Source organism: Acinonyx jubatus, chromosome E4 (genome assembly GCF_027475565.1).
Source record: "Acinonyx jubatus isolate Ajub_Pintada_27869175 chromosome E4, VMU_Ajub_asm_v1.0, whole genome shotgun sequence".
NCBI lineage: Eukaryota > Metazoa > Chordata > Mammalia > Carnivora > Felidae > Acinonyx > Acinonyx jubatus.
The window spans coordinates 36053745-36067742 of NC_069395.1; the positions used below are offsets into that span (position 1 = coordinate 36053745).

At 43.5% G+C, this 13998-nt stretch overlaps 1 protein-coding gene and 1 non-coding gene across 17 annotated transcripts in view; one reads left to right on the forward strand and one right to left on the reverse strand.

Annotated features, from left to right (window-relative positions):
- HHAT (hedgehog acyltransferase) overlaps positions 1-13998 on the forward strand; it is a 319323-nt gene that overhangs the window by 38400 nt on the left and 266925 nt on the right. For 11 of the 16 annotated variants that reach the window (XM_053208987.1, XM_053208989.1, XM_053208985.1 and 8 more), the window contains one exon: positions 2249-2316. The exons of 4 other annotated variants lie outside the window; for them this stretch is intronic. In XM_053208987.1, the coding sequence (XP_053064962.1) occupies positions 2249-2316 (68 nt within the window). Of the gene's footprint in view, positions 1-2248; positions 2317-7378; positions 7563-13998 lie in introns of those variants that run through there. One more of the 16 variants, XM_053208991.1, reaches the window with a different exon arrangement.
- On the reverse strand, positions 10815-10931 carry LOC113604003 (U5 spliceosomal RNA). The gene has a single exon (XR_003425819.1). It is a non-coding gene; the product is annotated as a U5 spliceosomal RNA (small nuclear RNA).

The following is a 13998-nucleotide window of genomic DNA, read 5'->3' on the forward strand; positions in this document are numbered from 1 at the left end:
GCTCAGGCAGGGAAGGCTTCTCTCCATTTGCAGGGTCCTTTTGCTTGAGTGTGTGTGAGGTATGATGAAATCTCTTGCCTCTAGTATGGGAATATGGGATCCCTACCTGGAGGGTCTCGTTGGAGAGGTTCTGAGGGCTGAAGCTCTTCAGGAAGGATTTCCCGCTACACGTTTTCAGCGGCCATTCTCTTCTCTCAACCAAGTTACATAGCAGCACATTGTCAACTAACTTAAGACGGTTTGGAGGCAGTGATTTCCAAAGGGGTTGCGAATGTGTGTGTGTGTGTGTGTGTGTGTGTGTGTGTGTGTGTGTGTGTAGAAATCAGACGAGGGTGAATTGTAGAAATTCTCTAAACCTGAGAGAGGATTTTTGGTGGAGAGCTGTGCTGTCCAATACTGTAGCCATTAGCCATACAAGCACTCAAAATGTGACCGTTTCCAATTGAGATGTGCTGTAAGGATAACATGTATATTGGACTTTGAAGAATTAGTAAGAACAAGGAATGTAAAGTGACTCATCCGTAATTGTTTAATACTGATTCCATGTTGAGATAAATAAAATATGCTAAAATTAATTTCATCTTTTTATATTTTGTTTAACGGTGTCTCCTATAGTATTTCAGTTGGTCTGTAGGAATTCTTCTGTGTAGGATTCCTTTTACCCACTAGAGGGAGCTCTGTTCCAGTTTCAAGAAGTCTGATGCTTTAGCCTGTAAAATTTCACTGCTTCTGCGTTGTACTCTTAAAAAAGAAGAAGAAGAAGAAGAAAGCAGGTTTCTGCTTTGTTTCAATTCTGCACAATTCTGATGTTTCTGGAGGTTGCTCTTTGTATGTTAGTGAAGCCAGAACAGAAGAGGCCAGAGGCCTAGAGGTTTTCCACTCTTTTTATGTTAATGAATTTTAGGAGGTTCCTGTTACTTTTATTTCTTTGTTGGGTTGCATAATGTTCTGTTTGTTTGTGGGCTCTTCCCTGGGACTTGAGTCTGTGCACAGTTCACACACACACACACACACACACACACACACACACACACACACAATGTGATGTGTGTACAGCAGTAACAGAAAGGACCAGAGCCCTGCTGCAATCCCACATCTCCCCAGCACCTCTTGGACCACTTGGGATACAGTGTGAATGTGTCCTCGAGTTGTGCCCTGGGGCACCCTGGGCCAGTGCTTACCACCCCTCCTTTTTCTGTTGTTCCTAGAGGCAGTATTGCCTGTGGTTGGAGGCTCGGGCTGCTGTTTGCCTCTAGTGTGTGTGAATCTGCCCCTGGATCCTACTGTGAAACCAGCATCATTTCGTGATTATTTTTTAATGACTGCACACTCACTTGGTTTTCCTGTAATCTTTCTGGGTAGTTCCTTTTTGGTTCTTCTGTGGCTTTTGTAGGGTGTTGGTCTGATGAGCATTGGTTTTCCCTGGTCTATACACTCTGTGCCTTTTGGGGGCGATCTCAGCCATTCTGGTGGCTTCATCACCCTTATGCTGAGGACTCCTCAGTCTTCATCTCCAACTTAGGGTACTCATGAGCTCCATTCATACCCATCGGGCTACCTACTGGACGTCGTACAGACACTTTAACATTCCTCACTTCCTTACATGGTATTCATCAGCACTGTTGTAATTTATCATTATTGGTTCGTCTCTCTTCCCTGGGGTACCATGAGCCCCAGGAGGGCAAAGACCATGCCAGTCTTGTTTTGCTTCATTCCTGATATATATTAAATGTGGGCCTGGTTATTGTAACCGTTAAGAAGTATTTGAATGAATATTTTGTTATACTTTTTGTTTTAAACCAACTGTATGCTTATACTTACTACTATTATATGATTCTGTTTTATAATCTTGTTAGCATTATGTCCATATCATGGAGCTGTGATCATCATTTTGTGGTGTGATCTGTTTAAGATAATTTTTCACCAGCTATACAAGTGAGGCATTTTTGCTAATTCCTCCCTTGGTTCCTGGTGCTGGAAGCTTTCTCTCTTGATCACTCTCCATTTGTGACCTTTATTACAAGTTGAAGGGGACATTTCTGTCAGCCCCACTACGTACGTAGTTCCAGGAACTTAGGTCACAGAAGGCTGGCACGGCAGGTCAAGGTGTGTGACCCGTTTCCATGCCTGTAGCTGAGACCACCGGCAGCTTTTCCAGGATAGCACACTTTCTCTTCATGCGTCTCCTATTAAACCAACCCAGTTTTATTTAGATTTGTGACTAATGAAACACTGTTTTTCTTGTCAGAACATGAAGAGGAACTGGACCGACAGTTTGACCTGGAGGCCGGCACTTTATTTGGAGGATTTAAGAAGGTACTTAGTGGGTAAATGATAAAGCTTCTCAGTTTTCAAACCTCGTTTCAGTATTTTGCATCACTTTTGTATTTGGCCAGTGATGAGCTGTGTCTTTGTCTTTCTGAGAGCTTTGATAGATTTTTTAAATGATATAAAGACATTGCTTTTTTATTTTTATTTTTTTGCCGTGGGTGGTGTGCCAGATGTATTTGAAGTTCCGTCAGTGTTTGTGGGCTGGCTTGGGATATAAAAGGATGCATTCCAAGTTCCGAACACCCGACTTACAAATTGAACTTTTGGAAGACAATTCGTTTCCAAACTGGGCACTGCCTGTGCTGATAGTTTTCTACTGTGAGAGTTGCAGGTCTTGCTTAGAATTGTAGCAATTTATTCAATTTCCATTTTGATTTTCTAGGGTAATCTGTCCCTTCTTTCCAGCTCTGGCTTTGTATGGAGCCACTCTATTAGATGGAAGGCCTATGTTTTTCTGGGACTGGGAAGAATTTCCTACCTCGCGTGGGGCACCATTCCTGGCTTTTTGTTCTACTCACCAGAAGTTCCCATGAAAAGTTGGATGTAAATTGAGTTTTCATTCACTGCATCCATTTGTAAATGTTTCTGATTTAAATAAGCCTTTTTAGGGACCCCTGAGTGGCTCAGTCCCCTAAGGGTCGGGCTCTTGATTTTAGCTCAGGTCAAGATCTGACAGTTGTGAGATAGAATCCCATGTTGGGCTCCACGTGGAGCCAGCTTAAGATTCTCTATTTCCCCCTGCACATGCTCACTCATGTTCTGTTTCTCTCTCTGTCTCTCAAAGAAAAAAAAAAAAAGCCCTTTTAGGATGTTAGTAAGACTGTAAAGTGGATGGTGTCATGCTCACTTCAGAGATGAAGAAATCTGGGAAACTTCTGCCATGGTGGAATTTGAGATGTAGCAGGAGGTAGCCCTTGTGAGCTTTAAGATCCACTCTTCAGAAATATTCCCCTATTGGATCTTTTACAACAACAAAAAAATGGTGATCTCTCTTTTTTTATTTTTTTTCCCTTCCCTCTTAGAGTTACAATTCAGGCGTTTCAGACAATACCGAATTGTTTGCCAGGGGCAAAAATAAACAAACCCGTTGTAGACTAAGAGACTTTCAGCTCTTGAGAAGAGAAGTGATTGGGAGGCAGTGTGCGCAGCTGAACTGAGAGTCAGGCCCCAGCATGTTCTGGAGCTACCACAGATTTCATTGTCAAGGGGCAGGCTCAGTCCTGCTGTGTGTGCCACTTCCAGACAAAGGGGCTTTGTCTTTGCTGACTTCCCAGCTCCTGTTGCCACTCCTTCAAGTCCAGCTGCTTGACTCCCTGCCAAGGCCACGGAGTCTGGGGGAGATGACCTTTGCTAAGGATTCTCCATGACAGACCACTCCCCCACCCCCACCACCCATAACAGGGCTGGGGGAGGCGTGGGTGTCAACTTGCAGCACAACCCTGCCTTCCTGGAAAAGTGCACAAGGCACAGATGCGTGCCCTTGGAGCTCCAAGGACTCCGTCTTTTTCCACTCTGAAAAATCTGTCCGTCCCTCTGTTTATCTGACCGCCCATCCATTTATCTGGTGCTATTGAGCACTTCTTGTTGTCCTCATCTTTCTATGTCTCATCCCTTGCAAATGGGTTGGGTAGTTTGGAGTCTTAGAATTTAGAGGGAAGACAGAGAGTTCTGGTGGATAGTCAACGGATGAGGGAAATTGACACTATGTTCCTGGTGAAGATCATAAAACAGACCCAGAGGCCAAATGTAGCATTAGGGAGTGCACGGATATCTGCTGAAAGTCTTATCTCAGCTAATAGAGAGGCCAGATAGGTTCTGGACACTCCTTGCTGAACATTTCCTTTTGTTGAGGTTACAGGAGGTGGTAAGCAAATGCTACCCTGCTCCAAATTCTAATCAAAAGAAGCTATTTGGTGAGTGTAGGAATTGTGAACTTTAGACAAAAGCTTTAATGTTCTCTGACCAACCCATCCCTTAAATGTTAGGGTTGCTAAACTCAGTGCTACTGACATTTTAGACCACATAATTCTTTGTTGTGGGGGAGCTGTTCTGTACATTGCAGGGTGTTTCGCAGCCTCCCTGGACTGTACCAGCAACCACTGACCCAAGTCATGACCGTCAAAAATGTCTCCAGGCATTTACCAGAGTAACCGGTCTGCCGCAATAGTTAGGAGCTCTCCCTGCACTGCCTTTGTCATTTCTGATTTGCCCTTTCTTTTGGTCATCCGGTTTCCTCTTCTGGATTGTGTCTCTCCCTTTCCCGGTCTGGTCCTTACTCCCTCTTCGTATCCAAGCCCAGTTGTCTCCCTGTCACAGAAGCGTTGCCTGGACCTCTAAGTTGGGGCTTTCATGCTCCTCATTCCTGACACTTCACTGCCTCTCTCTTTATCTCCTTCCACACGTACTACTTTTAATGAGTGTGGTTCTGTGCCCATGTCTGAACTGAGTGTTGGGGACACAGCGAACCAGACAGACAAGGATCCTGTCCCGTTGTCTCTTGGTGGGGACAGATGGACGGTAGGTAAATGGACAATTGTAACAGCCACAGATTGAGCTAAATGATATGAAGCAAATAGATGCGGTGATGTGATAGAATGCTTTGGATTGTATCTTGTGCCCTATAATGATAAATGTATTTGGACAGTTGTATCTTATATTATCCATCCTTCACTAGACTGTGAGTCCCACAAGGTCAGGGCTGGGATTTAATCATTCTTGCCTCTCAGTGCCTAGAATAGAAGAGGTGAGTGTTTTGTTGAATTTAACTGTGCCAGGTTGTGACACTGGAGTTAAATGCATCAGAACTAACTGCATCTGGATAGACGTGTAGGTAAATGCTAAGTGCACCCGTGTTTATAGTCAGGGTAGGGGGAGACCACTGCGGCCCAGGCGTTTAGAAACCGCTTTGGGGAGGAGGAAGTTCCCGCACTGCTGAGCTCCACAGAATGGTAGGATTTGGGACGGTCCTCAGTAGGGAGATGTTGTTCCAGAGGGGATCGCCATGACTAGAGAAGGGAAAGAGGCACTGGGGAGATGCTGACTCAAGATGGAGCCTCCTTGGATAGTGAAGGGGGTCTGGGCTGGACCATGGTCCTCCAGTTTTTGCTGATTAACAGTTTGGAGGATTATAGCCCAATCAGGAATGCCTTTGGGCCTGGTGTAAAGTCAATTGCACTTGCTGAGACACCAGATGTGGTGGGAGAGCTTGTGTGGGTGCAGCCGTCGATGACTGCTCACGACCCATATTCTGAGACATTTGCATCCTTTGCAATATCTGCGCTCTGGGCCTAGAAGCGCCCTTCCCTGCACGCTCCAGTGCTTCTTGGAGCAGTTGTGTGCTGGGAGCCCACGGGTGGCCAGGGATGGGTCCCGCCTGGTACCTTTCCAGTTCTGGCTGTTCTCTGTCTTGGTGTTTGATGGTCCCCTTGTCTTTGTCTTCGTGCTGGTTTTCTTGCTGGTGGTCCCAAGAGATAAAGGAAACTTTTTCATGCCCATGTTCCTTGCCTGATATAGGAAACTTGCTTCTGGACAGGGTCTGAATCAAACTGATAACAAGCGAAACTCTATGTCAGGTTATACTGTCATGACTTTTTCCCCTTTTATCATTTCTGGTTCTGGTAGCATAATGGAAAGAGTGCAGGTTTGGAGTTGGTCGGACTTGAGTTCACAATGCAGTTTACAGCATTTTGGAAAATGCTTTACCTCCTCTGAGCCTTAATTTTATTACACGGGAAGGGGAGGTTGTGGGGAAAGAGATGCTGGACAGAAAAGGCCCAGCATGTGTGTGCCTGGTGCAGAACGTATGCCCAGTACGTGTTGTTGTTGTTGTGCTTGTTATTTTTTACCTTCTGTGGAAAACCTCCTTGTTTCAGAGTTGAGATTTGCTGATTCCCCTTCTCTGGCAAGCAGGTAATGTTCTGCAGAGAAGCATTTAAATCCAGAAGCAGACTGTTGCTGGAGAGAGCACTCAAAGGCCTAATGTAACACGAAAGATTTTACATGTAATTGATTCCTCCTTCTTTCCTGAAGACACTCCTTCCTGTGGCAGGTTCTGAAACTGGGGCATCCTCGTAGGTAAGGAGTTCTTTCAGAAGAAGAGGCAGAGAGGGATTTTCGGTGCCTGTCAGAGGGTTAGGAAGAAAAGACGATCAGAGAAGGGAAGCTTGTTCAGTTAAGTCTTGGTGAGGAGAAAAGAGGTACTATTCTAAAGTACAGACAGTTTTTAGCTACTGAAGTTTTTGCCTGTACAGATTTTCAGGTTCAGTTTAATTTTTAATTCCTCTGTATTTCAATACTTAAAAACACAACAAGCTCTGTTTTGATTCACTCAACAAATATTCCTTGCGAGTCTACTGTGTAAGAGGTTTGCAGGGGATGTGCTGGGTGTGGGGAGGCCAGGACATTCCGGGCTCAGTGTCTCTCCTGACTGGGCTCTGGGTTTGGGGGAAAGGTGACGATGGGTGGCGAGGCGTGTGGTGCGACCCTCCGTGGGGCGTGCGGAAGCAGAAGGTGCATATGACCTGGACTCATGGCAGTTCGAAGCAGAAGGTACATATGACCTGGACTCATGGCAGTTCCAGCAGGGGTGCTGGGAGCCAGTGGGGAAGGTGGGTGAAGGGCGTAGTGTGCATTTGGACCTGGATGAGAGAGGGAGAATCATTCAGCTTGGCTGGGAGGCTGGGTGTGGGGAGGAGGCGTAAGATACAGGCTGACCATGAAGGCCCCTGGGCGCCATGTGTGGAGTCCGGACTTTATTCAGAAGGCAGTGGACAGTCACTGAAGGGATTCGGGTCTTCTGTGGCCTCTTCCAGGAACCTTGTGATTTTCCTGCTTTGCCCACCCTGCACCTTTACCTTACCTCTCCTCAGCCCCCGAGATATGTGCATCTCTGGAGTTAATGTCCGGGATGGGTTATCTCCTAATGTTACTCAGAACCCATTCGTGGCCCCCCATTTCTGATGTGTGAAGTACAGACTCCATAGCTGACATTCAGGCCTAATTGTCCACTGACCCTACCTGGTTACAGCACCTCAGATCCTCATGGTCACCCTTTGCTGCTACGTAACAGGATTGTCTGCCATTCCCTGAAGATGCCTTGATGTTTCCTACACATGACGCTTCCTGCGGGCTGGTGTGCACCTCCCCTCTGCTGGAGGAACAGCCCAGAGGGGACCGTCCCCGACTCCTCTCCCCTTGCTCCCGCCTCCGGTTGGCATTTCGTTCTCTCTTCTGTGAGTTCCATTCCCAGGACTCCTTGCTGAACCGTTGTTATCTAACCGTCATCTGTTGTAGATGTAAGAGGATCTTTCGTCTCCACCTCTCCCTGCCTGAGAGTCCACTAGTGTTTGTTGGATTACGGTGAACCCGCCTGTCTTGTTGGGGGCTTACTGTGAAGGAACACTGGTCCCTCAGCAACATTGGCTTTGTTTCATGTGTGTAAATTCTGGCGGGTTTAGAGAGTTTAGGTTTTTTACCTCATTTTTGTTAGGCCATAGCCTCTCAAAGATGATGCCAGTGTCATTATATATCTCTGCCTCCCTCCATCTGATGGGAACAGATTAATAAGCACTTGGGCTGTGCGTGAGAACTTTAAGCCTATCCTTATTAACAGAAAATTGGATTTTATGCAGCTTTGCCCCTTCACAGAGGGGCTGCTCAGCAGAGGCAGATTCTTGTGCTCTCTGCCAGCCCCTCCAGGCAGAGAGAATGTGGGCTGAAGAATCTCCACATGGTGGGGCCAAGAAACCCACAGCCTGGTGATGGAAGGAAGGTTCACGAGCACACGTTGGGCTTGATTTCCCTCTTGTTAACATAAAGAACTCCTGCTTCTTACCTGTCAGTATACTCTTATCTAGCTTCATCCCAGCTGGATTTCCTTCTTGATGTGTGGCAGGACGAAACTGAGGTGGTGGTGACACAAACTCTCTGCCTTGTGTCCAAATGGGATCTGCGATGCAGATGGGTACACATCACATTTGCTCATTCACTCTGAGCCTACAGGCACCCTGCTCTGTCCTCCTCTCTCTCATATCCACTAGTTCATAGAAAATATTGTTTCATTATAAAGGCACTTGAAGAAGCCAGGGGAAATAAGGTGAAGTTAGAACCAAGAGTTTAGCTCTGCAAAACTAAGTGTGTGTGTGTGTGTGTGTGTGTGTGTGTGTGTGTGTGTGAGACAGAGAGAGAGAGAGAGAGAGAGAGAGAGAGAGAGAGAGAAGGGGAAAGGGAGAGGGATGAGTAGAAACGGGATGTTTCCCATGAATACTTAGACCTTGCAGTGGGGAAATAGGTTTTGAGTGAGAAATTTCTTGGCCACAAAGCAGTCAGTTTACATGTGACTGTTTACTTACCAACTACTTTGGGGCCCAGGCTGCGAGAGGTGCTAGAAGCTGAGAAGTAAGAGGTGTGGTTTCTTTCCTTAAGTTGCTTACACCGTGTCTGAGAATGCCAGGCTGACAGATAGCTTTAACAGGGCTGCTGCTGTCTGTGTTTAACAAAGGGGAGAGGCCTCAAGCAAACTGAACAGATACCAGTAATATACAGCCAGGACAACTGGCCCTATTTGTGTGTCCTGCCTGAAAATTGACCCTAGCATTACACTTAACACAATGTTTCCAGGCGTGTGAGTGTCTCTTGTTAGTATAGCCAAAAATTTCTGGGAGAATTTCTAACCTTGGAATGGCCAGAGAAGGCTCCCTGGAGGAGGCAGATTTGAGCTGAGGCCCTCCCTGGAGGGCCATGCTTTGAACTGACCCAAATCTGCTTGGTGGTTCAACAAAAGTCAGATTCTTCGGTTTTACTCTTAGTAGCTTCCAGCAGGTGGAGGTGGGTAGCAGTTAAATATTTTCCTGTCCCACAACTTTGCTGCCAAGTAGTATGTTCTGGGAAAAGAGTCCGGATGTGAATTGTGCCATGTGTGCAACAGTTATTAGTAGGCAGGTGCCAAACTTCCCATTAAACCTGTTCCTGAAAGCTCGAGAAGCCTCTGCTCTCTGACTTTAGGTTCTCCAACGAGCCCCTTGCAGGAAGGATTCATCCGAGGCTGAGGCAGCCCTACTCTATGGTTGGGAGCAGACGCCCTGTTGAGTCTGATCAGGGGATAGTCTTAGGAAGTGAAGGGACATAGAACCAAAGGAGGGCTAGACTTAGGGCCATTTTCCCTGAAGCTCTGGGTGCTGTGCTTTTTTTTTTTTTTTTTTTTGAGGGATGACTTTTATTTTTATATTTGAAGAGAGAATAATGATTTAATTCACAGGGCATTTTAAATGATGGGTCAATAGTACTCCTCCAGGGACGCCCGGGTGGCTCAGTCAGTAAAGCATCCAACTCGACTTCGGGTCAGGTCATGATCTCTGGGTTTGTGAGCTTGAGCCTTGTATGGGGCTCTGTGCTGATGGTGCAGAGCCTGCTTGGAATTCTATCTCCCTCTCTCTTTGTGCCTCCCCTGCTCATGCCCCCCCCCCCCCCCCCCCCCGTGTTTTCAGGACTGAACTCACTATCCAAGTACTCTGAAGAGGGCGCCACTGGCTGAGGGACTGTTGTGCCTCATCCTTATGAAGAGTATTAGAGCCTGAGAAAATCTCTAACCCACCATATATATTGAACACCACTTCTTTCACTTATAAATTATTTCTAACATTGCTTATGGTAATAGACTCTCAGGTGCGGCTTTAGATAACGATATTGGATATTACTTGAATTGCAGCCATCTGGGACTGGATTTCCGATTAGAGCCCTTCACATGCCAACTCACTCCTTCTTTCTGTGTTCTAACGGCATTCAGAGAGAAGCAGCAGATCCTTCTAGCCTAGGCAGTGTGAACTGCGGCCTGGAGCTGAAACTCGGGGAGAGATGCGGGGAGGAAGGGAAATGCTTCCTTCTCTCAGTAGTTTCCTAGAAGTAGTGCCTGTCAGCATTCTTTAAAAGGTTATTGCCTTTTAAAATCATGACATCACAGTTGGTAAGTCTCTGTTAAAAGAAGTTAGAAGCAGCTGCAGGGTGAGAGTGAGATCGAGATCGTGGGACTTGTGGGTGAAGATGTAAATAAAGGTGGGGGTGGGGGTTAGTTATTTCATCATTTGGCTCCCAGGTTTCATGAAAGCAAACCTCAGACCAAATTCTATCACACAGACGTTTATTAAGCAAGCAGAAGAAATCATTCCCAGAATCCTACGAAATCCTTTTGGAGCTTGTGCTACTGTGAAATTATATAGAGAGGGATTCCAAGCTATTTGTCATTAGAAGACATTTCTAGTAAACTACTCACCTTTAATCATACAGTGAAATGCTTCTATCAGCTAATGTCCCTAATTAGAATCTTCCTATTTTAGAAGTCTGCTGAGTGTCACTCTTCTGACACTCTGCATAATGGCTTTTAAAATTAGCAAAAGGTAACATTTCAAATGTTCTGTAAGAACTTTTTTTTTTTTTTTTTTTTTCCTCCCCCTTCCACAAAATTGGTCTTTTGTTACAACAACTGATACAGCCTTACACAAAGCAAGGCCTCAAAAAATTGTTCAAAGACTCAGAATTGTTTCTCTCCACGGAAATCTTTAGTAAAAGGCGAAAGATTTATTCGATCTGAAGAGAAACCAGAGTATGGTTTGGGGTTGTCAATCTTACTAGTCCACCAACCACAACTCCTAGTTCACTGATGGTGACTCTTTATCCATCAGTACTACTCTCTACCCAAAGTTTGTTCAAGAAATTCTCTAAGTATGCTTCTCATAGTTAGAAATATTGAGGTGGAAGAAATATTCTTTTAAATTTGAAAAGACTGTACTCTATGAAGGGTACTATGGGAATGCAAATGAGAAGCCTGAGTCATCCACTTTGAGAGTGTTCAACTTTGTAGTCACTGCCGCTCCTGGAGCCACCATTAGGGGGCGAAGCAGAAATCTATCTATATGCTTTGTCCTGATTCAACCACAGAAACTAGTTTTAGCCCTTTTGTATATTGGGACATTGAGTATGGTTCCATTCCTTTCCTTTTCTATCCCCTAACCACCAACACAAGCAAGATACAGAACCACAAGATACAGAACCCTCTTGCTGCTTCTTTCTAATCACACCCATCCTGTTCTCCCTGTCCCTAACCCATGGAACCAGTTACATTTTCCATCTCATAATTTTGTCATTTTGAGAATGTTATACAAATGGAATCATATAGTGTGTAACCTTTTGAGACTGTTTTTTTTTTTTTTTCTTCCACACTCTAACATAACGTCCTTGAGATCCATCAGGTTATGTGTATCAGTAGTTCATTGCTTTTCACTGCAGGGTGTTAGTCCATGATCCAGATGGACCACACACTGTTGAACCATTCCATTGTTGAAGGGCATTTTGGCTGTTTCCAGTTTGGGGCTATTATGAATACATCTAATATGAGTATTTGTGTACAGGTTTTTGTGTGGACATAAGTTTTAATTTCTCAGGCATAAATATCTAGGAGCTTGATTGCTGGATTGTACGATACAGGTATGTTTACTTTTGTAGAGAGCAGCCCAAACTATTTTTCAGAATGGCTCTACCATTTTATACTCCCACTAGCAATACATGAGATACTTAGTTTTTCTGTATACTTGCCAGCATCTGGTATTATTAAGACCCTAAATATTAGCTGTTGTGATAGCTGTGCAGTGATATCTCATGGTTTAATCTGCATTTCCCTAACAGTGATGTTGTACATCTTTTCATGTGCTTATTTGTCATTTGTATATTCTCTTTGGTGAAATACTGTTCATGTGTTTTGCCGATTTTCCACCTGGATTGTTTATTTTATTTTTACTGTTGAGTTTAGAGTTCTTTATATAGTCTAGATACTAGTCCTTTGTCAGATTGGTGGTTTGTGAATATTTTTTTAGCTTGACTTTTCATCCTCTTAGGGTCTTTCACAGAAGTCCAGTTTAGTAATTTTTTTTTTCTCTTGTGGATTGTGCTTTCGGTGTCATTTCTAAGAACTCTTGGCCTAGTTGTGTGGCTCATAGATTTTTTATTTTTTTCCCAGATGTCTCATAATTTTGCATTTTACATTTAAATACATGATCCATTTTTAGTTAAAAAAATTTTTTTAATATTCTTAAGTAATATCTTCACCCAACGTGGGACTTGAACTTACAACACTGAGATCAAGAGTCATATGCTCTACTGACTGAGCCAGCCAGGCACCCCAAATTAATTTTTATCTTTGCCTAGGTAGAGGCTCATTTATTATTATTATGTTTTTTGCTTATGGATGTCTAGTTGCTACAGCACCATTAATTGAGAAGACTATTCTTCATTTCATTGAATTGTTTCTATACCTTTGTCAAAAATCAATTTGCCAGGGGTGCCTGGGTGGATTGGTTTCTTGAGTGCCTGACTTCCGCTAAGGTCATGATCTCACAGTTCATGGGTTCAAGCCCCGCATCAGGCTGTGCTAACAGCTCAGATCCTGGAGCCTGCTTCAGATTCTGTGTCTCCCTCTTTCTCTGCCCGTCCCCTGCTCGCACTCTGTCTCTCAACAATAAATAAATTAAAAAAAATCAATTGGCCAGACTAGTATGGCTGTATTTCTGGGTTCTCACTTCTGTTCCATTGATCTGTGTGTCTGTCTTTCCACTGATGCCACATTCTCTAAGATTACTGGTAAGTCTTGAAATCAGGTAATATAATCTTTCTAATTTTATTCTCTTTCAAGATTGTTTTAGCTCATTTAGTTCCTTTGCCTTCCCATATACATTTTAGAATAAGCTTTTCTATGTCTACAAAACATTTTGCTAGGATTTCAATAGGAATTTTGTTAAAATGTTAGATCAATTTTGGGAACACTTAGGTCTTTACTACGTTGACTCTTCAAGCCCTTGAGGGTAGCGTATTCTATATACCTCTTTTGATTTACTTGTGTTTGTAGTTTTTAGCATACAAATTTTATACATGTTTTGTTAGATTTATACCTATAATTTATACCTATAAAATTCCTTTTTTTTTAACACTTAAAATTGTTTTTAATTTTATTTTAAATTTAAACTCTACATTTGGGGTTTGAACTCAAAATCCCAAGATCAAGAGTTGCATGTTCTTCTTTTTTTTAATATGAAATTTATTGTCAAATTGGTTTCCATACAACATCCAGTGCTCATCCCAACAGGTGCCCTCCTCAATGCCGATCACCCACCCTCCCCTCCCTCATGAGTTGCATGTTCTACCAGCTGAGCCAGTGAGACACCCCTAAGTGTTTAAATTTTGAGCAATTATAAATGGTCTTATAGTTTTAATTTCAATTTCTATGTTAATTGCTAGTATGTAGAAGTATAATTCACTTTTATATTTTGATCTTATATCCTATGACTTTTCTGAACTCATTTATTATAGGAGGTGTTTTTTGTTTTCTCCCTTTTTTGATTTGTCAAGGTTTTCTACTTGGACAACCAAATGAGGATAATTTTATTTCTTAATTTTCAATCTGTATGCCTTTTATTTTCTTAATGTACTGGCTAGGACTCCCAGTATTATGTTTAGTAAGAATGATGAGAGTCTACATCCTTGTCTTTTTCTTATTCTTAACCATTCAGGCTTCACCAATAAATTTGATGTTTCTGTATATTTTTTGTAGATATTCTTTATCAAGTTGAGGAAGTTCCTCTCTATTCCTAGTTTTCTGAGAATTTTTATGAAAGAGCATTGAAT